This window comes from Vanessa cardui, chromosome 16 (genome assembly GCF_905220365.1).
Source record: "Vanessa cardui chromosome 16, ilVanCard2.1, whole genome shotgun sequence".
Lineage (NCBI taxonomy): Eukaryota > Metazoa > Arthropoda > Insecta > Lepidoptera > Nymphalidae > Vanessa > Vanessa cardui.
Genome location: NC_061138.1, coordinates 12,954,814 through 12,980,899, shown reverse-complemented (window position 1 = coordinate 12,980,899; position 26,086 = coordinate 12,954,814). Strand labels below are relative to the sequence as shown.

The window sequence follows — 26,086 nt, the reverse complement described above, 5'->3', positions numbered from 1 at the left end:
TATTATGGGCTTACGTGAACTTGTTCATATTAATAGAATGCTACCTTGAAAGGGTACCGTAAATTATTGTTATGATACGTTCACTTCCGTTGTTGGTTTAATATTTATTTCAAAGAAAATTCTTGCAGAGCTTATATCTGAAATTGTAGTAGAAGTAACTTGAAATTTAAATTCAAATGACATCGATAGCGGACATGTTTTACGTATATAATACGAATTACTGTTTTGAACATATTTTTGTCGACTCAGATTTCTACATAAATGCTTACCAACAACACCAAGCGTACTAAATACGTAAAAAATGTAATATCGTTTGATAAACAAAAAATAAAAACGTACTAAACTGTTATGTATTTAGCAACTTATACATAGATATATATTTTTACTTTGGGGTAACAGTGCAAAAGGATTTAAAAACATATAACAGCCTTATATATTACTCCCACTGGTGACGGGTCTGGATCACTATTAGCCCAGAGAATCTGAATTGGGATTCAACGGAGAAATTGCTAGCATTCTTGCCACCGTTCCACTCGAGAATCAGTTGTTTAATAACTATTTTTACACACATAACGTACTGAATGTAAACAATTCATGCCATTAATGTAAATAATACGTAATTAATCTATCTTCTAATTAAAGTAAATAGCACTTAATTAAGTACTGAATGTAAATAATTCCTATATATAAATGTACGATTTCGATATTGATCTCATATTAAGGATGTAATATTAAAGTCATAGACTGTCTGAGACAAGACGCAATGAACTAATTGGAATAGCGTCATTTGTATCTTCACCACATACTATAAAACTAAGTCGCTTCCCGCTGTCTGTCTGTCATTATGTATGCTTAGATCTTTACAAATACAACTAAAACAATTTTGATGGGTTCACACATATCACACAAGTGGAAATGTTGAATACTTGTATAATACATAAACACTGATGATTTTAGAGCATTACTTTTTTGTCGTAAAATTTTTTTCGCTTACATTGCAAACGCCGGCTGAACACTACGAACGAGATAAAAATGATCTACTACAGTATCTTACACCTTAAAAAGGTCTACAAAAAAGCCTACAATAACCATTTTTATCCTTTACCTTTTACTAAAAATTACGGCTTATTTAGTTTACAAAGTTATTTTAAGGAATACAATATCCAATGAAATAACTTAAATAAATTGTGCTGACTGAAAAAACCGTGAACTTTGTATATAAAGACACTCTCTAGTATATTTAGTATTAGCAATACACCCGTGCGAAACCGAAGGGGTAGTGTAATTGTAATGACGTAACATTTCACATAATATGTAATATTAATCACTTATTATTGGTCAAAGATATCATTGAAATAATAAAGATAATCAAATTTATGACTTAATGGACGATGATGGTCTTTAAATGAACGCCATCAAACAAAGAACCCATATGTATAACTATTATTTTATTAGAAAGTATGCAATCCTCAAAAAAAAACAGGTAGTTAATTATTAAATATTAATAGATAATTAAATTCATTGGAATCAATGAAAGATCAAGCTGTTTAATTAAATTTAAAATTAGAGTAAAATGATATTACAATTCAAAATTAGAAGCATTTTTAATATTTTAAGTGCATTTATTCGATGTCTTTGAACTGCTAATCCCAACCGGCTCACTTAACATTAGGTAAGCTGCAGAAAACTTAAAATTAAAGTATTTACAAACAAGATAAATTAAGAAACGTTTATATAACGGTAGGCGTACTTAGAACGTTAAAGCACTTGCCGTCGGTTTTTCTTTGCCTGAATCCGGTGTTGACCCAGAAAGCCTGCCTGAGTTGAGCACAGAAAATATTGCCTCTTTAATCGTCTAGCGACTCTAAAGATTTCATCTTTGAAATGTCACACAATTTCGCGCGAACTTTCTGGTGCTAATGCAACATGCAAAAAATGGGACCAAACCGTTTGAGATTGCGAATCTCACATACATATATAATAATAACAATGAATTTCAAAATATTAAAAATAATGCGAGAATTATTACTTTTTTTAGTTAATTATTACTCACCTAATACAAACAGTCCTTCAATTCCGCAGTTTTATTTTTATTTAGTAAATAGTAACCGCAAAAACTATAATGATGAATGATGATTTTTCTGTAATATTACTAATATATATACATACATAAAACTTCAATATAATCCAATCCTTATCATATACAACCAAAATGTTGTTTTTTACTGTTTCATTTTTTGACCACGAAAACAATAATTAATATATTGTAATCAGCCGACTAAATAAATCAAGAAAACAGCCAAAAATAAACAAAACTTTCTCCTTCACTCGCTACGAAAAACTACGACCTTTGGCACTGTACGCTACTTTATGCCCATAAAGGCCTCGAAATTCAAGTTGGGAAGCCGCCACCATCACCCGCAGCATTAGTTGCGTGCCGACCGCCGAGCCGAACGTACATGCCAGCTGTTATCGCGTACTGCATATTTCGTTGTTAACCTTCGTAGTTGAAAAGTGGAAAAAGTTCATGTGTATTTCAGTGTCTCTGAATTTTCGTAAAAAATAAAGGGGTGCACGATTGAGAGTTATTGTGATGGTTAACGGTTGTTTTGGCGGGAAGTACATTTGTTCCACTGTGTTAGCACAAATGCCACCGCTGGTGAGGTAAATATTGACGTTAGACGGGATTACGCGGAGGAATCCGCACGACTGATGTCCGTTACACGAGTGTTTGCAAAGCAATCGAGTTCAGTGTTCAACTTCTTGCATTCTTATTATTCAAATATTTTTAATTTCAAAAACACACACGTAGAACGACTTCAAATAAAATACATTCGTTACTATTTTGTTTAATTAATTAAACTAAGGATATACCGACAATTTTAGAATACATGTAAACAACAAAAATAGTGTGAGAATAAAATTACAATACGCGTCAGGAAAGTGAAACGAGAAATGCATCCAATCTATTAATGTGCGCGTCTCGAGTGCCAAACTTTTGGGGTGGCTTTCCTACTATGAAATCCGTATTTAAATAGCCCTTAAAGCTCGCAGTAAAAGTTCCAGACATCCTTACGTAAGCTTTCAGCAGGCTATACCCCGCCCCCACTTATGTAACCGCTCGATTTGGACTGAACTTTATCTTAGTGCCTAATTTTAGTCCTATGAAATTTTGACCAGTAGAAAGTTATTAGTGAATATGATAACGGCGAGGGGTCGCTATACACAACGCAGTCGTACCGGCTGTCCTTGGCAATACCCGTCCACTCTTTCGTTTTCACTACACGGCTTATTGTTTTCACAAACACTGAACAAACAACGTCGGTGGTAGGTTATGAAACAAAACAGCAGGGTTGTAATCTGGGTCAGTGTAACCTTGAAAAATTTTTGTCTGCGAATATTTATCATAAATTGTACGAATTCAATATGACACGGAATCGATCTTCTGACACTGCCAGCACACATACCGCCAAGATTGGAATTTAATAAATGACCTTGAGTATGCAAGTCTGTTATAACAATTTTAAATTTGATCGAATTAAGCCAAACTAAGATTCCTCTATTTTATATGCCCATATAAGAGACTGACGTCACAGGGAGAAGGTGATAAGATCGGGACACGACTGAAAGACCTTTGCAGCTGTTAACTCAAGCTTAACCGTGCGATAAGAAGTTTAATAAGCTTTTAGCACAATTTTAGTTTGCAAATTTTCATTATCTACGAATACTTAATACAGCTGTACATTTACAAACTTACTAAATTCAATGAAAATGTTTACAAACAAAAAAGACCATTTCAAATATATGAAAAATGTAGTAATCTAAAGTACTTCAGAGCAATTGGCAATAACTGAAAGCAATAGAGAGTCAAATCAATCAGTACCAACTTCCGGCGGGCATATTCCGAGCGAGAAAAATAAATCTAAGCTGCAAAATCTCTGTTGTGAATGAATCTTGAACAACTAGAGGAAGATTAAAGTTACTTGATTATTGTATTATTTACTTTTATTATATTGATACGTCTCACAAGATCATATAAAAGATTCTCCGTAATAAGTTTTGTCGTACAATATATCGAAGTTAATTTCTTTTTAATAAAGCATTTTGTTGACATTTCTAAATAGTCTGTTTATTGATATTGAATATCTAAATACAAATTTAACTGCATCGAAAATATATTATTAGAACACGCAGATCAAACTACCTTCCGCAAGTTACTGAAACTAACTCGATTTATACAACAAAAGTTTTACCATACCATTTACTTTCTTAGAAATTGGACTTGGTTTGTTTAAAGTAACAGTCTCTTAAACATTCTATATATTTTACGACGTGAGTACGAATTTCCCTCGAGTAACAAAATTTAATGAAAGTCGAGTCGTTTGAAAATTGAAAGTTACGTAGTTACCCTTTAGTTAACGCAAGCTTTAACAATTAATATTATTATACAATATATTTTGCTTCAACAAATCTTCGTTAACTCTGCTCAGTGAATATATAATAATTGTTAACGAAGCATTTTATGGAGGAGCATAAAATTGTATATCTATTGCAAACGACGGAACCGAAAGGTCAACAATGGAAGCAAGAGCATTGCGGTCTAACGAAACTCATTTCACGCATAATGCGCACAAAACTCTTCATATTGCAGATTCATACGGCACATTCAGAAACTTTAGAAACATAAGCGCTCGCTCGCATAGGGGAATATTTGTTTCGTTTTCTATGGCAGAATGTTTGAAAGCGAATGTGGATGCACAGACATTTAACCCCGCGTACGAACAAACAGAACATCGCAACGACGGGAAAAGACAATAAAAATGCATCGAGAAATTACCAATCTCACTTGTCTCGATAAGACGCGAAACGTCTCGAACAAAGAGAACAACATAAAACTTTCCTTTCCTTCGCTACATCGGATGCTGCGCTATCGGTACAACACATATATTACACTTCGATCTGTTTAAGCGTGGACATTTTGTTAGTGACAAACAAATGATACCACATCTTGCCATGTATATAATATCGTACATTTATAACACTTTCATTATATTCTTTCATACAATTCTTATGTGATACAGTTTAGGTTAGTCGAGAGTTTTGCGAGTGGTATATAATTTATAGGTTTTAACGTGAAACTTTGTACAATCGGAAAACCAATTTCACCAAATCTTGTTCCAAGTTTCGAATAAGTTATATTTGGAGTTGAAGAAATTGTGCTATCGCTACATTTGTTGAGAACATTTGATGTCATTTTACGAAATGTTATACGTAGTAAACAAATTTTTAATAGAGATTAAGATGTATATTTATAATATTATTATGGTTGCGTAAATTTAGTAGAGGTCAAATCTGAAGGTTTAAAAACATAATAAATATGTCAAAGCTAGAAAGATTATTTGCTTTGAACTGAGCACATAAAACGGGCCTCGTCCTTGGTCTCACAATAACGCCTCGTTACCGTAACGAGAAGGCTAAAGAAGAGTGCGACACGTGTTAACCTAACTTGACGGTATTTCGGAACTTAAAAACCAGGCAATTTTAATTTCATTCTTACCAAATACTTTGTACCACGATGAACAAGAAAACGATAAGTAGCATCGACAAAAATATCAAATAACATCCCGAGAAGAGAAATAGGAAATCTGAGAAAAATATAAATCACGCATTGTGACAAATAAGACGGTTTCTCTCAATTTACAACCGCATACAAGCTTCCAGTTGTCAATAATAAGGAGACGCATTATCGATAAAACATCGGAAATAAATAAACGTTTCCGAAATTTACGACGGCGACAGTAAATTCACCGTTTCGTCCTCTAAGCTTGAATTCAATGGATTCAATTGCTAGCAATAAGCACGCCACATAGTTAAATAGCATCAGAACTATTACGTGTAATTAACGCAAACGTGTGATTCATGCATTAAATGATGCGGACAATCGATACGGGAATTCTCTTTGCTTAGCATGAAATGTAAAGTTGGAAACATTTAAATTTTTGGAAAGTAACTTGCTCTTTCATTTTCCGTTTGAATCTCTAATTATATACGCATATGTAAAGCAGTAACACGCTTGTTAGATGAATATTGTTACTAATAATTAAAAAAATATAATTTGGAACCTAATTGTAATTGGGTTAGACTCTAAACAGTGTCACAACTCACAGCCTGTGTAAAACTTTACATGGGATATGGAAACGTCTATTGAATAGCGGCTTAATAAATCACTGACCTCCCCCTAACCTTCGAAACATTGATGTGAAATCCTTCGAGTCGCAACATGAATCTGTAATGCCACCGTCACCCCAGCGACCACACCAGCGTAAATCGACCAATCGCGTTGCGTCTAGCAACGAAACATGAATTTATTATGTCCACCGGTTTCCTCTGTATCAAAAATTTTTTACACGACGTTAAATTTGACTGATCGCAATAGTAAGAAAATTAAAACAATTCGTGATCCGTAATTGAGATTGCTTGTTAGATTAATTAAATGGTTAAGCAGAAAGGGTGCCGCTACATCTTTGATGCTATTGTCATTAACGCGTGAGATCATGGATGTAACGAATTCTAACAAGGACCAGATGTAGTGACAAATTTGACCGAGAGATTAATAATCATTGATCTCGGGATGTGTGCATTTAGTAAAATTGTTAGCTGTTTTGTTCTTATTATTATTAAACTGCGTAATATACAAATAGCTAGTAGAGTAGTACGGTGAGATTTTTTTCCCGCAGTGAGACATTTTACTTTACTTTTCATACATGGTACAGTGTGCAAATCTTAAATAAATATTTAATCAGTAACAGCTGCCAAGCGAATATAAATTTTAATAATATAGATGCAGATATTTAAACTGCAACTACGACATAGGCGATTTTTGTTATTTTGAATTTACACACGAGTTTCGAGTTGTTTTGCTTTAAAATAAAAGTATTACTAGTGAGGTACATTCAAGGCCTAAAATAAAAGTATTACTAGTGAGGTACATTCAAGGCTTGTGTCCATATTGTGTATTCAGTTATAAACTATTGATCATTGATGCAAGTATTGTACTTTATCGGCTGGCGGTGTGACTTTTTAAAGCGTAATATCTCATTAAGGAAAATTTATCATAACATTTTGGTAACGATATCAAACAAAATATATTTATAATAAACAATGGTCAAAACATTATCATCAAACTAAAAACAGCGTTTTTGGCGAAACAAAATTTTTATCAAATAGTTACTTTCAAGTAAAATATATTAAACGCTAATTCATTCAAATAGGTAGTTCATATTGAATTATGCCGCGTTTGCTTATCAATTGTGAAAAACATTTGCTATAACTATAAAAATAACGTTTGCTTGAACAATGATGTTTGTAACTGTGGATACGGTGATTTGATACCCAACAAGTCGCATTTTTTTCAATGTCAGCCGCGCTACCCGAAACGTCCTTCGAGCGAATCGATCCGTGACTATTACAATAATAGACAATCTGTAAAACCTAGACAATACAACCCATACAAAAGTATTACATTCGACTTCCAAATATACTGGAAACTGGGAACAAATGTCGTAACAACACAAACTAGCAAGTCGCCCTTTTGAATATAAATATTTATCATGTTTTATTTCCTCGTTTCGCATTTGATAACGGATGATTCGTTACAAAAGAAAATCCATTCAGCTTGTATTGTATCCCTAATCTCATTCGAAGTCGTGGCTGTCGCTTCTTATTAACAATATTTGCGTGGGACACCGCCGGTGCGTCGCAGGCGTCAAATAACATCATAGTGATTGGGTGAAGCCGATGCATATTTATGAGTCATTGATCGTCCTAGCACTGCGCTCAGCTACATTGAACGAAAGGGCATTAAACAACCTATTTGAGCAATAAATTTAACGTGACCAGAATACTGGGACCTAATTTACCTTGTATTCGCTTTAATGATTCAACCTAGATCAAACATTGTTTAGGTACTATTTCTGGGCTAGTATTATCTCATATAATACATCGCCTGTAAACACTTATAAGTATATTAGAACATAAGGTAAGTACTTGAATTATTTCGAATTATCATGAAATAATTTATGATGTGAGACTACAAATCAGTTATTCTATAAATAATTGAACACGAGTCTCTAATCCATCCAGCTTTTAGACAACTAGAATCACGTTAGCCTTGGCTACCGGAATAGAATCATAATTTCTACATTGGGATAAATTAAATTTTCATAGTGAAGCGTATTGCAGTTGTCCATTGCTATCATAAATGATTTACGAATGCACAGACTAAAAGCCACAGACGAATTCTCATTAATCAAATGTCTATTTAAACATTCAATTCTAATTAATAGTCATATTTATGTATTTAGTCATTATTTCAACTTCAGCTGTCCAAATATTTATTTATCTATTGTTAATAGTATCGAAGTTAGAAAACATTTTAGACACATCATTATAATTCCGTTATTAATTAAATTATCGTGATAAACGTAAGTTTCACTTGCTTTTACACCGAGGAAAATATACAAACGTAATAGATAGACCCTTTATTATATTTCTACTGTTACATTATTTATGACCAACCGCAATTTCACATAATATTTCTGTCGATAAAATGGAAATTACCTCAAGGTCTAGAAAATACACTTCGTTTTTCGAACACACAATAAGAAATATCGCCGAACAGTGGGTCTTCTGATCATTTGATATTTTATCATCATTGTAATGTATAATATACTTATGTGGGATAAAAGCCTAACAGAAATCTCGTTACCGTCAGCTACTAAAACATTTACGATACTTACTTATAAATCACGATGCGTGGACCTTGCGTCAACCTTGATCGAGACTATAAATTCTACCCCGAAAACAATCAAAATATATATAGTTTAACTAATAACCTTCGGTGAATTTCTTAACCCTGAGAGAAAAGTCGATATTTCTTTGTTCAGGGTTAACTAAATTTATCGCGTTAAATGTTCGACTACTTCCATGTATTTCTTAAGAACCCTCTTTGTTCCAGGGGCAGTAAACGTCAGAAGTAAGAAAAATGTGTGAGCAGAAAATGTGTAAAAAAAATATACATATCAGTGCGTACAAAACGCGAGTGGTGTTAAAAATCAAGACAATGTGCGTTTAAAGATTCGATCACGACGTTGAATCTATCCGAGTGGGGGTCGCTGGCGACCACGACCAGCGATGGTATGGACGTTGTACTGGGGAATGACAGTGACGAGTGGTGGAACGCGACGACGACTGAGGGGCCGGATCTTTACAACTTCTGGGCATGGAGCATCGTCGACGGAGCGCTGATGCTGCTCATAGTCAGCGGCAACACCCTTACCATACTGGCAGTTACCATGAGCCGCCGCTTATCGTCGCTCGTCTCCAACCAATTCGTGCTAAATCTGGCAATATCGGACCTAATGGTGGGTCTCACCCTACCCTACCATCTCGTATTCTATCTGGACGACGAATTCGGAAAAATCAAATGGTCATGTTTGATGAGGTTCATACTCATAATACTCGCGTGCCTCGCCTCCATTTACAACATCATAGCCATCGCTGTCGACAGGTGAGAATGTATATGCACACTGCACACGACCCGTTTCGCTAAGTGTTTCTACTTTACACCGTGAATCAATAAAATTTAAATCACTATCCACTAACAATATTGTTATATACTCAACGCGATGGGTAGAACGAACGATTTTGTTAATTTTTAATATTATGTGAATGAATTAAAATTTTCTGATTAATATTTTTAGGCTTTGTTTTAGCGTTGTTAATGTTTTGATGATATTGATTAAATAAAAGTCGTGTTCTTATTTTCAGATACATAGCGATCGTACATCCGCTTCACTACAGTCGGTACATGACAAAGCTAATAACTCGACTTTTGATGAGTGCTACGTGGTCCGTTGCGGTGTGCATAAGTTCAATACCGATGTTTTGGAACGATTGGCACGATGGCGTAGCTTGCGAAATGAATATGGTACGTTATTTATAGATAATCCCTCTCTAATTCAATATTGAACCCATTATTGCCAAATTTTGTTCTTTATCCCGGAACAAACGCCAATCTTTGAAGAACCATTAAAATGTATGTTGGCACATAGAGCAAGAAACACAAAAAATATATTTCTTAATTAAATTATAATTTATGCAAACGAAATCGTTGTGTGGAAATGCGACGTAATTCATTTTCACCGCACGAAATCGGGACCCTCAGAATAAGATCCGATCTTCCCTTAGCCCTACAAAAATAATAAAAAATCACCTATTTTTTCTTTCTGATTGGGTGCGTATAAAATATGGTTTTTGATTAGATTTTTTCCTAATACCATAATATCATTGTTCGTATTTCAGGTGGTACCAAAGACATACACGACGAGCATACTGGCACCGATGTTCTCTCTCATTTGGATGGTGATGTTCATTTTGTACTGGAGGATATGGCGCGAGGCCACGTGCCACGCACGCCGCATGCGGGCCAACACGTGCTGTCCTACTGGAGCCAACGATTGGAAGAGTATACAGGTTCGTAGCAAATATTTATTGGATATTTTACCGAATTCATTGAATAGGTGACGTAAATAGGAATATATTTATTCGACATTAAAAAATCCAACAGACCTATTATCAACTACGTCAAAGCATAAATGGCGTTTTTTATACATAATCTGATTTTTTATTGACTCAGTCCGAAATCGAAATATGTTTTATTTAGAAAAAAATATTAAAGTAGGTAATTAAGTAGTGTATTTTGACTTAAAAATGGCATCTTATTAATTTCAGGTAGTTCTGCTCGTCCTCGGATCATTCTCTATATGTTGGATGCCATTCGTGGTAGTTGCGTGCGCACAGACACTTCCCATCATACCACTGCACAACCCCATCGTGTATCGTCTAACATCATCTCTTGCGATGTCCAACTCCGGTATTAACCCACTAATATACGCATGGAAGAACGCCGGTTTTCGAGCCGCCTTCGCGAAACTACTCCGCTGCAAGAGACCAGACACGTCAGAGTACCGTGGCTCGCCTGCGCCTGAGCGAAAGAGGGGATCAGTTGCACTTCGCGAAGGTTCCATTACTCGGACAACGCCCGGTGGACTAACGAGTATGGGCGGAAGACCGGCGAGGCTGCTTTACGTTGAACGTGAAACAGATACAGCGAGGTGCAGGATCATTGAGAACGCCGGCTACATGGACTCGGAGAGGGGAGACACGAATCCGTCGTACGCCCCCGATGGGCCCACTCCCGTGCACAGATCTGCCACTCGGCCGCCCGACGTAGTGTAGTGATCGAATGAACAATGAACGTTCAGTGGGAAACGTGAAACGCTTCTAGATTTTAAAGTTGTTAGTGACTGTAGGTACCCCACTCGCATTTAGGTACCTAACTGTTCAAGTCTACGCTCAAGTTTATGAAAGCTTTATTGTTAAATTTTTATTGAAAAGATTCTAATAAGTTCCCTGCCGTATGGAAAATTTTAATATAAAGATATTATTCTCTGTCATCTACATTGAGATATTTAAATAAAGATAAAATAAAGTATTCGATGTAAAATAAAAAATATAATATATATTTAACGAAATGTAGCCGAGAACTTTTATTTTGTTCTAATCGATATCGTTAACAAATATTAATAAAGAGAGTAAGATACTAATTATAAGATGAACCCCATGTAGTACGTACTCTTACTTTTTAAAAGAAGTATCTCGAAATACTTATAGACAATATTTCAAGATGCATGCAAAACTTATTTATTTTTACGCACACTGAACTTAATAAGTACCTGAACTTTTATCACTACATTGTGTAAATATAATTGCGAAGATTGTAATTAACATTTTTTTTATTTATTAATAATTAGCACTTACATATGTCTCTGTTGATCTAGCGCAACCAGGCACAGTGGAGTCGAATTCGTAGATTCATTACTCGAGGTCATTGCATTTAGTTTATCGCCAATTTTATATTTAATAATTCCATTATATTTGTAAAAAATTCGCACACATGCATGCGAGCTAATGCTGTATAATATGGTTAGTAATTACAAAATACTTAGTACAAATGTATTTTTTTTATTTGTTTTGGTTTATTATTATTTGCTTTTTAGCCGATCATGCTACTAAGAAACGTGTAAATAATATTCAACTAAAAATAAATACTTAGCATTAAGTTATTTAAATAAGTTCAAGTACCGCTCCAGTAAGAAGCGACACTAATAAGATAACGTCCTTATTTTAATTGGGCAGTGTAGGCAACTGTCTTCTAAAGGCTGGCAAAAAATGGGAAATCAATATACCTAATTTCAACGTAGTGATGGCGTATCTTCGTTATATAAATTGCATTTTGGTATTATAAATAGGTCATATAAAGGAAGTTAAAAATATTGAAGTTGTCCCAAATTGTATCTTACTTGGGCGACATGATTATTCTGATTTAATCATTAATTAACCGTCGAAATCATTGTATAAGAAAATACATATTCCCAATGAATCAAGCAAGTTTGATTAATTTATGAAAGAGTACATGACAACCACTTTAATTCACACTTCATGTGAATTAAAGTGGTTCAAACTACGAAACGCAGCGACTTTTATAATATTATATATTAAGACATTCTCACAAATAAAACCTGATCATTATTAGTCAAAATTTAACAAAAAGACAAAATAAAGGAATCGCGCCATCTGTTGAGTATCAAAGGAACAAACACATGACGACACTAGCTGAGTTTGTCACTTAATGTTTTCTGTTTAAAAAAAAATCATATTTAGATAGATGTCGCTGTCTTACTCTATTTTTTTTATTTACTATAGTACTACTGGGCACTGGCAAATAGTCTGATGGTGAGTGGTCACCAGCCCCTAAAGATATAATGGCTGTAAGAAATATCAACAATTCGTTCCGTCGGCAATGCGCTACCAACATTGGGAACTAGAAATTCTCGTGCCCATAATTACTAAGTAATTCACTGTTCAAGCCGGCATACAACAGTACTTAATACACCCTACAGTAGAGTTTGTAGATCTAAGCTGATTAATTATCAAGTCATGATGAATATTAATTACATATTTAAGTGTTCAGCACTTACAGAGAGTAACAAATAATGACAATCAATTACATTCAAGAGACCGAGCGTAATAATGCAAATTTATATATCAATCGACATTATTTACCAGCGGCCCTACCCGGCTTCGCGCGGCTGGAGATAAGATTTAATGCATCATTCTAAATTAAAAGTAACCTAACTTACTCTTTATTACATTAGTTATTTGCATGTGAAAGTCTCATTAAATTCGGTCCAGCCGTTCCAGAGATTAACCGGAACAAACAGAGAGTATGAGTTATAAGTGACAAGTCGCCGAAATAGACGACAAAACCTTGTTTAAAAAAAAATTATAATATACATATATTTAAATTATGAATGTTTAAATTTTGTGAGCGTTCTATGGTGCAAAAAAAAATTACGTTACAGTATCGTTTAAATAAATATATAATATAACATAATAATGATTATTATTTTATATTACATATTTTTTAAAATTAATTATTAAAAACTACTTTTTAGTATACATATAAAATTCTTACAAGCGTACATAAAATACACGCACATCTTAATAAACCTATATCTTTCTCGACAGACTTCACATCTGAGTCATTAATTTCATGTCTTAATCTTTTGTTTCTCACTAAGATAGTAACGAATTGTTGTTCCTTCATTCAACGTTTATCAAAAATGAAAACTTCAAACGTGCTTTATAATAGTTGTTTTTTTTTATAGAGGAAGCCAAAATGTCAAAAGCTAATATTTATGTGGGGCAACAAAAACCCTAATAGACAAAACATACATTTTATATGTTCATACTGCTAATGTTAACACCACAATGGTCAGGAAACGCTGTATTGAAAAGCAATACATATTTTTTTTGTATTTATTTGGTTTTTAAACAGCATACGATTAATATTAGCCAAACAAAGTTCCAGTTTTATTAGTGAATACCTAAACCTATCTCCAGTCTTTGGGTTCAAACACGTTTAGTACCAAAGTTCATCAAAATCGGTTCAATGGTTTATCCGTGAAAGCATAACGATAAAGATTTACTTCTGCATTTATAATAATAGTATAGATTAACAACGGCCGAATTTCGATTATTAGTTTACATATTTGCATAGCTACAGTACTCAATACATAAATGTTTTAACTATACTTCGTTATCGGCTAAATGATAATAATTGGTAATAGAATCAACATGACATGGTTACTCATCGAGTAGTCAAGATATGAATCTTGGGATCACGTTTTGGTTACGTAATATATGATGAAATTATACCGCATTTAATTGATTATTTATATATCTAGATAGACTGGCCAACAATTACCCACTAAGAACACTAGTAAAATATTATGACGTTTGGCGAGCGTCAAGCGTAGCTATCACGCACACCGACATAAATTTTTTTTGCCTCGTTTGTTTTAGTTCTTTTGTAGTACGAAACCCTTTAAAAAAATCGTATTACATTACATACTCAAAAATTAAAAACACTTACCTCAACTCCGGTTACACCAAGAGCCGTTACCAAATTGGGGGTCATCCTAAATGGCACCTTTTCCGGTACCCGTAGAGTCTTGCCCTTCTCGAAGCACACGTTATAGTCTATATGCACCACCTCACCAGACGTTAAGTCCACTAACACGTTATCTAAATGTCTGTCACCCAAACCGATAATATACCCTATCGTACTCATTACGGCAACCGAGTAACTGTACCGACGAGTCATTTGCCACCACTGCTCTGGGCTCACACTGCTGCACCACAATTCCCTCCACAACAGGTCGCGAGGTGTCTCCGCTGATAACTCTTGTAGAACTTGTTTTAAAATTGACACTGGCCACTCTTTTCTGTTCTCTGTCGATATGCCCGCCTCTTTCAACAAGGGATTGAGCTTATTGTAGAAAAGCTCGGATGCTCGAAGAACATTCACAGTTTTATTCGTTTTTGCGGACAGAATAGCTGCCTCGCGATTTTGCCAACGCTTGTATAATGCGAACAAAGGTGTCACATTGTCTACCCAGCTAATGAGCCCTGATCGCGGGCCAAGTGGAATAACCGAGTAATGACGAGCTCTGTATGTTTGATTGTCGTTGTTTTCCGAGTCGCGAGCTAGCATAGTGTTCGTTATTGATAATAGTTGCATTATCCTTTCATCTAAATGTAAATCTTCTAGGCCTTTGAAGAGATAAGTATACGACTTACCATCTGAACCATGAAACACTAACTTTTTAGGCCTGGTCTTAGTCGGTAGAATAGCAACATTGTTTTCTATCGACTTTATAGTAATTCTTACGGTTCTTTGATTCGTATGCAGTCCGGGCATTGTTATTACAGTATTTTTTAATTCAGCTAATATAGGACTTATATCAGACATTTTTAAAATATAAGAAGTTCTTTTGTTTACTTTTTGCTGCAACTTTAATTGTAACTGCTTTAGCGGTGCCCACGATTCTTGAGGCTTCTCGGGATTAGCAGGATGTTTCAATTTGTCAATAACGTCCACAATGATGGGTTGAAATTTGTTTTGGAAAGTAGTCTCGTGAGGAGTTTCTGGTTCAGCTGACGTTATTTGATTTAGTTGTTCCAAGACAAAGACTACCGGTTCAAATATAATCCGATGTTTCTCTTTTATTAGTTTTTCTTTTTCTTCCGGCGTAAGATTTGCGTTGTTTTTTACTTTTGCGATTTCGGTCTCCAGCTGAGTAAGACGCTTGCTGAATTCAGTATGGTGTTGCGCCAATGTTCCCAGACACAATTCATCCCATAGCAAATTTATTCTCTGTAACTCTTTTACCAATAGTTTTACTTGTAATATGGTCTTCGGAGCCTGCTTAGCTAACGTTTCGACCATGTCTAAGAAGCACGAATTCAATTCATTGTTGACGACTTTATCGCTACCAGAGTCTTCCAAATCTAACTCATCGTCACTGTCAGCGTCATCATTAGATAAAAATGATCGGGGTACATGTAAGTCTGTGAAACTATTTTGTTCATTTTCAACAGCTCCTACTACCGCAGGAAAGGTAATCAAATGAGGCGTATCTTCTGCCAGTCGACATAAAAGATCAGAAACGCATTTTCTTACGTATGTTTCTGGATGGTTAAGTCTTGAAAACAATTGAGGTATTATAACTTTCCACGGTTGAGTTGGTGTGTTTGCTAATCCTGATTCAAGGACAGTTTGTAATTCCATGGCATGTTTTACTATTAGCCGTAATAATCTTAGCGTTGCGTTTACAACTGCATTTTCGCCACTATGATTTATATAATCGGAAGCACATATCAATTGCAGAAATTTGAAATAAGCATCAGCTGATAATTCGAAATACGAAAAGACTCTTTTCTGCGCTTGACGCCAGATATCTACCAGCAAAGCAAGATGCTCAGGAAATGCGTTATTTAAAGATGGTACCGTGCGCAATTGATTTTCAATCATTTCAGATGTATTTATTTCGTTCCAATCAATATCTTCTTCATCACAGGTTGCTTTTGTTTTCGATAATATTTCACAAACCGCTTCAAAATCTTGTGGCGAACATCCTATCATGACGCTTTCTATTTGAAGTTTATCGTTGTCGGTAAGTTGTTCACGGGTTTTTGAACTAAATTCAACCATTTTGCGACCCCATCTGAAGCACCACGCAGCAAAACTTGCCCAAGCTTTAGCTAGTCCTGGACATTGATTAACTCCAAATTGTAATAACTTTCCAACAGCAGAGTCAGTCAGAGGAATAACATTTTCTGAAATATTGTTATCTACCAAACCTATCTCTGGTAGAGCTGACACTAATTTTGTTAGAGGTGAATCGTTTTCTAAAATATTCTCACTTTCATTTTGAACCCATTTTGAAAGAGTTAACAACATTCTAGTTCCCTTTTCTCGCAGCTCATAATTTTGTTCACCCATTGCTAACCTCTGTGAAAATCCAAGTGATATACTAGCGCAGAGATTTATAGCTTGCGCTTTGGAGTCTTCTTTTGCGTAAGTCACTTTGCAAAGTTCTGTCAAAGCAGTAGCGTTATTCAATGTCCAAATATCAAGGTCATATGTATTTGTTGATAAGAGAAGGACGTCACTCACTTCCTCTAAGTTATTTACATTTAAACACAGCTGGAACGCTGGATTATTTTTAAAATGCTTCAAGAGCTCCCTTTTCGCCATTAATAGGTTCGCATTTTTCCTAGCACTTTTAATTACGTCTAATCTAAGACATTCATTGTAAAAAACATTTTCCTCATTCATGTTTAGCTTTGTGAAATATTGATGCCACCACAAAATGCGTGTTAGATTTTTCATTTCTGTGCCATAAGTATTTTCTTTTAAAGCAGAAGGTTTAAAAGGATTTGATACAGCTTTTCCATTTTTAATAACATTCATAAGACCATGATTAGCTAATTGCATTACCGCGACGTCTTTCAGAAAATGAACGGCATTAGTTCTTACAAATTCTTCAGCACTTGTATTTAGTAATTCTTCACATTTATTTAGTAACGGCTCGTATTTTTCATTAAATTCATCGTTATATATATTTAGAGCTGAAGATATTAATGTAGTTTCAATTTTGTCCATCAAACCTTGATATGAACAGGAGTTTTTAGATATTTCATTAACTTCTGTATCGAGTATATTCCAGTTACAAAGTCCCGGGATTTCATCATTATCGTCGAACATTTTTAAGTCCGAGAATGGCTCCCACGGAGATGTATGCTTGCATAGTTTAGTAATTTCTTTCCATTCTTCCATGTCCTCCCAGCTTTGTATATTTTTATAACTCTCCAATATTTGATCATCTACAAATCGGTTGACTTTGATTTCAGATTGAGGAATACATACTTCATTATTGTCATCATTCGAATTTGCACTGCATATTTTTTTATAAAAATCAGCAGCTGACTCAAAATGAGAATTGGCCTGTTCTGCTGCTCCGATAAGCCAAGTAAACTGCAGATCAAATGTTTGCTTAATCCATACATATAAACCATGTAAAACTTCTGGTTCTTTAATCTTAATAAGAGCGCGAGCGACACTCATTGTTATGGCTTCAATATCAATGTTAGTCCGAGATGCAGCGGCATTTTGTAATATCAATGAAGCATGGTAAATAGCAGCACCGTAGTGACCACTGTAGACACTAACTGCAAGAGCTGCAGGACGAACTCTGTTCTGCCATTCTCGGCAAGTTGACCAATTTGTGTGAAAAAATGTTTTTACGGGTTTTGCAACAGCAGGCAAAACAGTTGCAGTGCCTTCGGCGGCATTGTACGTGTATTTCTCTAAAAACATCATAAACTCCACGAGCCAGCGCACTCTTACTTGTTCTGCTACAACAACCTCTAACAGCTTTTTCTCTCCTGCTACATATTTCGTTTCGTTTGAACTTATTTCCCGTGCAACTGCCTTTAATGTACCTTCTATTTTTGTAAATGTCTCTTGTGGCTTACCTAGTACTGTTCTAAGTTTTTGTATTATACATGTTTGTGCTAATTCGGATAGCGCCCAACTGACCAAAATAGATTTGAAGTTTGTTGAGCATTGCCGGAAAAATAATAGGTTATTTTCATCTATATCTTGACCTTGCAATGGCCATGAAGAAAGAAAAATATCTAGTAAAAATTTTTTATCATCCAGATTTGTTTGCATTAGACAATTTATTGTCACTTTAAAGTGATGATTAGGTAAGGTCGTAAATGACCCTCTCATTAAATATTCTTTGAACGAATTTAATTTTGTATCACAGTTGAGAACAAAATTATTACCTTTTCGGCTTGAAAATATCTTAACTGTCTGCTTATCAAACTCTTGCTGCACTATATCCCAAGGTAGCTCAAATAGAACCCTTTTACATATATCTGCTAGGGCCTTGTTTTTGTTATCAATGTGTAATGTACACAAAACTGCTATAGTTTTAAGTAAAAGCATATTCCATACCATGTTTCTATTCTTGAGTAAGAAATAGAAGTTCTTGATGACAAGTAAAACAATATTTGCATCAAAACAATAAGCCAATGCCAGCATATTTGTAATCAATACAAGGAAACTCTTTGACATGCCCACTATAGGCAAATACTTATCCAACTGGCAAAATATGTCTGATATCCATGTTAAAATGAGACTCAGTGTTTCATTTGGCATTTGATCATCGAGAACAATGCCCAAAGTGTTTAGAATAACAGCGAGGTGACCTGATGTTGGACTTGTATTAGAGACCTCTCCTAATGAAAGATTAGACAATCCAAATATATCTTTAGCTCTTTGTTGAGAATTTGTCACTAAATCACTGGAAGCAATGAAATGATTATTTTTCTTGCAATGTGAATAAAGTAAATAAAGAATGGCATATTGTAATGCAGGTCTCTCTTTCATCAAAACTTCATCATGTGGACACATTTTAATAGCAAGTAACTCTAAGATGCTTGGTTGTAAAGCCCACATACCTATAATGGAATTGCTCGCATTAGCCAAATCACTTAAACATTGAAGGAAGAATATTATATTCCGTTCTGCATCGTCTTTAGTGTATTCTTCTGAATATTCAACATCAATTATCTGTATATCAGGTAGTAAAATTGTGTATGAATTCTGCATATCATTTAAAACAAATTTATATGTTTCTTGCAGGAGCGGAATATTTTTCAGATTAAGAAGATTAGTGTATATAGACAAAACACCATTTAGTATTTGTGAATTATTAGATAAGCGAAGAGGTCTCAACAAAGATCCTGGCCCAATTGTCTGCGCAATAAATTCTATGGGTAAATTTGATGCAATTTCCTTTATAGTTATTGATATTAATTCTATAATGCTGAGGCAAACATCTTCTTCTACTTGCAGAAAGCTAACAATTTCCATAGATATCAAGGAAAATAGAGCAGGCAGACAAGGTGATGATTTATTTTGCAAATATTTTAAAAGTAATGTAATACTTTCATTACCTGCGAGAATTAGGTCAGATTCTGCATCTTCCTTTAGTGTTTCATTTAATACCTGAAGAATTTTAGACAAGGAATCAGTTAGAAAGGTCCATGAAACTGACTGAGAAACATTAGGACTTAACAAAGTACCCAAACTTTTAACGACAGTATTGAATACATTTAAAAATGAAGCAATCTTTTGCATACAATCATCATATGAATTAACTTCACCATCTTTATCACTTTTATTTGTATCCAAGTCATTGCAGTAGGCCACCATATCTTCTACAAATTGATTTAACAAGTTAACCGAAAATCCAACATCAGCCTGCCAGTGACGACTCAATTTAAACAAAGACTGTAATGCAAATTCCTTGATTTTTTGTGGTTGAGCATTATCTACATGCCAGCCTACTAAGATATCAACTGTATCAACAAAATGATTTGCAAAATGTTCAGGGTAGGAATTGGACATCACTATCATAGCATTTATGGCAGCCATAAACACATTGGCCGAGTCTGTAGCTTCAATGATTACTTGTAGTTTGTTCAAAGTTATTTCAGCAAAATCATTCAAGTTGGTATTCTGAAAGTCTAATTGGAAAGTCTCAGTGAATGAGAGAATAAGCAAATGTTTAATTGAAGTGTTATGCATTGCATAGGTAGATATGATCCAGTCCAGATGTTTTCGGTAATCAGGTCCCATAACATAACCGATTCTGCCGAGAACCACAGCAGCACTCTCTTTAGTTTCGGGGCTTGGAGCATCATACAGAACATCTAACAATGATTCCACTAATATATCATACGATCTTCTGATATAACGCGCATTTTCTGGCATCATAACAGCGTCTTGTAACTTCGTACAAATAGCAAGAGATTTTTCAATGTCGACTTCAGCGCATAGACGACGCAAGAGCTTAGATATACGCGGGTCCTCTGGTAGATTTACTACCAAGTCGGATCTTTCATAAAATTTGTTATTGTTTCCCTGTGACCAGTTGTCATTATTAGTAACAGCTAACGGTTCGTGATATTTGTAGGAGTTTTCGTCGCGATCACCCCTTGGCGGGAAACCGCCACGGCCTCTGGTTCCACCTCTACTTCCGCCCCTGGAGTGGCGAAATTCGGTGACACGACCACGTGATCGGAACCGAGAGTCCCTGGGACCTCCGAACGATGAAGGTGCATCGTAGGATCCAACATAACCTCTGACCTTATCATCCGTTGTGTTTTCATGACCGATTTCGTCCCGATCTGGAACGTCAATATTATCCGATAATTTAGAACTTTTCACTTTACTATTTGCAGTTGTGGATAGCATTACTAGAAATTGTTTTCAAATTTAAAATATAATCACACATTGCCGTAGAATTAAACGAAAGTACGATCAAAACTTTAGACACACAAATGCTTTTCGTCAAAATTCTTTCGCCAACAGAGACAAATAGCCAAATTTAACAGATTATCAAGACATTAAACGTCAGTTGTTTAATTTCTGAACGGAACACTGATGATAAGATTTAGTACAACGATTACTACAATATGTTTTTTTTTATAACTTAATAGTTTAGATTAAGGAGATTTTTTTAAAATGTGCATTTATTGTATGTACTAGAAACTTCAATAAATAAAAGTAGAAATGACTGTAAAGGCTGGAGTCACACAAGTTAAGCGGAGTAAGTTGTCAAATGTCAATTGTCTGTCTATCTGACGACACTCGACATAACCTATAATGTTTTTACTTGATTTTTACTTACAAGCATGTTTTCAACAACATTAACAAAAGCTGATGTGACTGCCTAAACTGACTATTTTAATAAAACTTTCACCAATAAATGAGAGTAGTTATCAATTAATATGAAGACTCCAAAAAAAACACCCGACTTTAAAGGTAACTAACTATTTTTAATAAAATATTTATTACATTAAAATAAACAAACTACCCGTAGCTATATACTATACGTAACTATCCGTTTTTTTTTTCAGCATTAGAATTAAAACTTAACGAGAATACCAAATCACCACATGTAATTTATTTCAAAGAACATTCGGTACGAGAACATACGAATGACAAACCATCCGGACGAACACTATTTATAGTTAACGTACCCCCATATGCTGATGAAAAAGGTTTGATGAACGCTTTTAGTGCAGCTGGAACAGTCCAGTCTGTAATATTCTCAACAAAGCCAAACTCAACCTCAACAGATACAAATTTGAATACATTTATAAAGCAACCTCAAAAACCATCATTTAAGGTATGTTATTTAGTATTTAAAAAAGTGTCTGAACTGGATAAAGCCCTCAAATTAACTAAATTATGCCCCATGAACTCTAATGGCCATGAAATAAAACTTGGTATGAAAAAATGGATTGAGGAATACAATAACTCAATTGAAACACATAAAGCAATGAAGGAAAGAATAGAAGCATTTATGAAGAATCATGATAAAAAATCTGAAGAAGAAGAAAAGCAAGAAAAGGCATTGGAACAGGAAGACAGTGAAGGGTGGGTGACAGTTACTAAGAAAGGTAAAGTCCAAAGCTTTGCTCGCTCAGAAAAAGTTGAAAACAAAATAATGGCCAAGGAAGAGAAGAACAAGAAGAGAAAGGAACTAAAAAACTTTTATACTTTCCAAATAAGGGAATCCAAAATGAAACACATTGTGGCTTTAAGACAGAAATTTGAAGAGGACAAGAAAAAGATTGCACAAATAAAACAAAGTCGTAGGTTTAAACCTTTTTAAAATAAAACTTTATCATATCTCAAATTATATTTTTACTAAGATTTCTTCCATTTTAGTGTTACATTCAGTGATGTTTAATGCCAAAAGAACTATTTAAGATATTATTATTATTCTACATCCCAATGGCATAAATCGGACAATATTCTCCATTTCTAAATTGCTTTTAAAATTTGAGATAGCTAAATACCTAATTAACATTAAAAAGTATATAATTACAGAATATCATTTTATATTATATATTAAGATAAAATATCCTGTCATAAATAGGGATTCACATGCTTGTAAAACACAGCATAGCTTTTTACACAGTAAAAAAACGAAATATCTAATCACTACATCAGCTAAGATACACTAAGGAAGCTGATCAAAAACTAAAATTTTTCAAATCAAGTTAAATTTCTACATATGTAGGTGACATTATTTACAAGTTTTTGTTCCTTTATTTTTGTTAATTATTGTTATAGTTTTTGCTTAGCTATTTCACTAATCTCAAAGCATTCGTCATATGCTTTGCTGATGGCTTTTAATTATGATTCGTAGCAACCTGTTCTCTGGCAAGGTATCTAAGGCAGCAAGAAGATTGCTAATGTTACCATACACGCAGCCATTAGCGAGTGCTACTTGCACTGCTTGACCTATTCTATCTAAACAATCCTGAAAATAAATAATTAATTTGAATCTGATTCCTCTCCAGTATTAAATAGATTAACATTAATATAAATTTCATAGTATTCAATTTATTTGAAACTTGCTTATAGTTGCCTTTAAGGTAATTTATAATAATCACATAGAAAAGATACAAAAAAAAGTGCTGTATTATTCTTACCTGCAGTTTGGTTTCACTTTGCAATTTAACACCAAACTTGAGTAGTTGGTGTGCATATGCCTGCACCAATGGTGTTAAAGCTGCCAAATGCTGTGCATTTACTGCTGTGGGAGGACCATGTGTCCGTCTTCCAGCTCGCAAGCTGTGTAATACTCCGAGGTGCAACTTGATATATAGCTCTGACTCTGAGAGAGATTTACTTGGTAGTGATTTAACTATTGATGGTTTTTCATCTTCTAACTTAATTTTTTTTATTGGTATTTCTTCCATTTCAGTGTCTGCAAATTTAATAAATTTAACTTTAACAAAATAGTCCTTGTATTATAACCATTCAGTATAGGACTTTCTAAGCTGATCTGGGTAGACAACATCCATACTACCCAAGAAACCAATACATATAGTAATGGTTAAAAATTAAATATTATAAAAAAGTAAAATAACAAATTCTATTAGTATTAATAGCCAGATTACATAATTACCTTCATCTATATAAAGTGGTGCTAGGGCACACCAATGTATAAGACCTGCAAGTGGTGTGACAGCTGCCATTGGGATAGAACCACTTGGCAAAGCAGCAGGATTCAGTTGTGCCGACATGCACAATGATGGATTTGAATACACCTGAATGATAAGATAAACTCATTAACTAATTTTTATTTTTATAATATTATTTAGAGAGCACTATTTATTATTATAGTAAACTTGTGAATGTTTATTAAAGTACATTTGTGTAGCTTATGAATATTATATACAGTACAATCAATACTGATTTTGATCAAGTAAATTAATTACCATACAAATTTTTTTGTTGAAACTTACCCAAGATGTAATAACTTCTAGCAAATTCTTTGGTGGCATTTTCTTAGCTCTTTGCAAGTCATGCATGTATAATTCAGTAACTGCAGTAATAAAATTGGAAACAAATTGTGGTGCTGTTGTGGCTAATGATTTTAGAGCAAGCTGATTAGATGTGTTTAAGTAAAAGTGATCTTTGATTACATTCTCCACTAATTGTAAAGATTGCTGAGATGAACATCCCATTTGCTGCAGCCATACACCCACTGCTAATAATACCTAAAGACAAAAAATTATATAATTCAATTTAAATATTCAACAAATTTTGACTATGATGACATAAAAAACATCTAAAATTCAATATAGTAATAAAATAAATCTAGTACTTAATTCAATTTAATTTGCATACATTAGTCCTATACAAAAGTTTATTCATTACAGAATACTAACAGGTGTACTAGAAGCTGAAACGGCCATGCTAGCGAGAATGCTAAGAACTTTTAATTTCCTCTGATTTTCCATGCCCCCAAAAAGTGAGAGGAATATGGTGTTCTTAGTGGTATCGTTTGTGCATGCTGAGAGATAATCACAGATGATATCTATGAGTTGCAGTTCCTGAAGCGGATTCAAACCACGTCGGTTTCCCCGACGATCAGTTTCACAAAATACAAATTCAGATATCACGTCCATAGCTATGTCAAGTTGTTTGCTGGTTGGTGCAGCACGCCCGACGAGCAATTGCTCTGAAAATTAACAATAATAAGAATTAGTTCTGGCTTTCAGCAAGAAGTTTAAAGGTATTCAAACGACGTTTAATTTATAGGTTACCTATTTTAGTTAGAGCTTCCTTTGCACATGCTGGAAATTCTAATTTCCTTAAAGTATGTTTTAAATCCGACAAAGACATTTTTATTGTTTTTATATGTAACTAAATGCGGTAAATAAAAACAATAACATTACACTGTATACAATTAATGACAGCTATGGTCTTTACAGTACAGACTTACAGTACAGTACAGAGTATATAGCACAGCACATAGCATAGATACCTTTGTCCTTTGCTGCTTGTTTGACCTATCAAGTTAAATAAAACGAAGTAGATAGTTGAGTTAATATGTTTTTCTTAGATTTTTAGAATATTTTCTTAGATAAAGAGGTGATATCTTTACTTATTGACACATGATACAAAAGTAAATAACCATTATATATTTTTTTTATAATATCCGGTTAGGCATATGACTTCACTCCACCTGATCGTAAGTGGAAATGGAATCCAAACGCGAAGACGACTAGTACGCACTGCAAGAATGAGCTGCACTAGTCACCCTCGCCATGCCGGCCCGCAAGATGCCTCTTCACGCCTCGTTTGAAGGCACCCAGGTTATATTTTTTGGCGGTGCGACAAAGAAAAGACTTGCCAAATTTCTTTGTGCGCGTTGGGATAGATGTCACAGTTAGGCGGCGACATCGCGAGGCAGCACGCGTGGATCTGTGAAGGAAAGAGGAAGCAGGAATTCGAGAGAATTATTCCTCAGAGCACTCGCCGTGCTGTGTATAGTCGATAGAAAATGCGCGATTTCTCTACGCAAGCGTAAAGATTCAGGGTGTTTGTGACCTTTACGTCGCCAATAATGCGGACCGGACGTCGCTGTAACCGATCCAAGGCTTCCATTAGGTGCTTAGCGGAGCCATCCCAGAGATGCATGCAATATTCAACGTAAGACCGCACCTGCGTTTTGTA

The 26,086-nt window shown here is 34.6% G+C and overlaps 4 protein-coding genes across 5 annotated transcripts in view; 2 read left to right on the top strand and 2 right to left on the bottom strand.

Annotated features, from left to right (window-relative positions):
* The window catches only part of LOC124536060 (serine/threonine-protein kinase SMG1), a 114,502-nt gene extending 93,070 nt beyond the window's left edge, over positions 1-21,432 (bottom strand). The window contains exon 1 of the mRNA XM_047112484.1: positions 14,558-21,432. Coding sequence (XP_046968440.1) covers positions 14,558-21,298 — 6,741 coding nt within the window. The 5' untranslated portion in view covers positions 21,299-21,432. The remainder of the gene's footprint in view (positions 1-14,557) is intronic.
* Positions 2,395-12,046, top strand: LOC124536061 (5-hydroxytryptamine receptor 1A). 2 transcript variants are annotated; one of them, XM_047112486.1, is made up of 5 exons: positions 2,395-2,476; positions 9,017-9,568; positions 9,829-9,988; positions 10,363-10,533; positions 10,792-12,046. In XM_047112486.1, the coding sequence occupies exons 2-5, from the start codon at positions 9,198-9,200 to the stop codon at positions 11,296-11,298; spliced, it is 1,209 nt and encodes a 402-aa protein (XP_046968442.1). In that variant the 5' UTR covers positions 2,395-2,476; positions 9,017-9,197; the 3' UTR covers positions 11,299-12,046. The 2 variants fall into 2 exon arrangements, with proteins under 2 accessions (XP_046968442.1, XP_046968441.1); XM_047112485.1 differs by having other exon boundaries at positions 2,410-2,664; positions 10,792-12,045.
* A 216-nt stretch (positions 21,433-21,648) lies between the features above and the next one.
* On the top strand, positions 21,649-22,751 carry LOC124536259 (ribosomal RNA-processing protein 7 homolog A). Its single transcript, XM_047112765.1, has 2 exons — positions 21,649-21,868; positions 21,964-22,751. The coding sequence occupies exons 1-2, from the start codon at positions 21,835-21,837 to the stop codon at positions 22,722-22,724; spliced, it is 795 nt and encodes a 264-aa protein (XP_046968721.1). The 5' UTR covers positions 21,649-21,834; the 3' UTR covers positions 22,725-22,751.
* Positions 22,752-22,815: 64 nt separating this feature from the next.
* Positions 22,816-25,326, bottom strand: LOC124536258 (uncharacterized protein C7orf26). The gene is made up of 6 exons (XM_047112763.1): positions 25,174-25,326; positions 24,796-25,088; positions 24,370-24,624; positions 24,030-24,171; positions 23,551-23,828; positions 22,816-23,378 (listed from the first exon to the last, which is right to left on the bottom strand). The coding sequence occupies exons 1-6, from the start codon at positions 25,250-25,252 to the stop codon at positions 23,226-23,228; spliced, it is 1,200 nt and encodes a 399-aa protein (XP_046968719.1). The 5' UTR covers positions 25,253-25,326; the 3' UTR covers positions 22,816-23,225.
* Between the last annotated feature and the right edge of the window lie 760 nt (positions 25,327-26,086).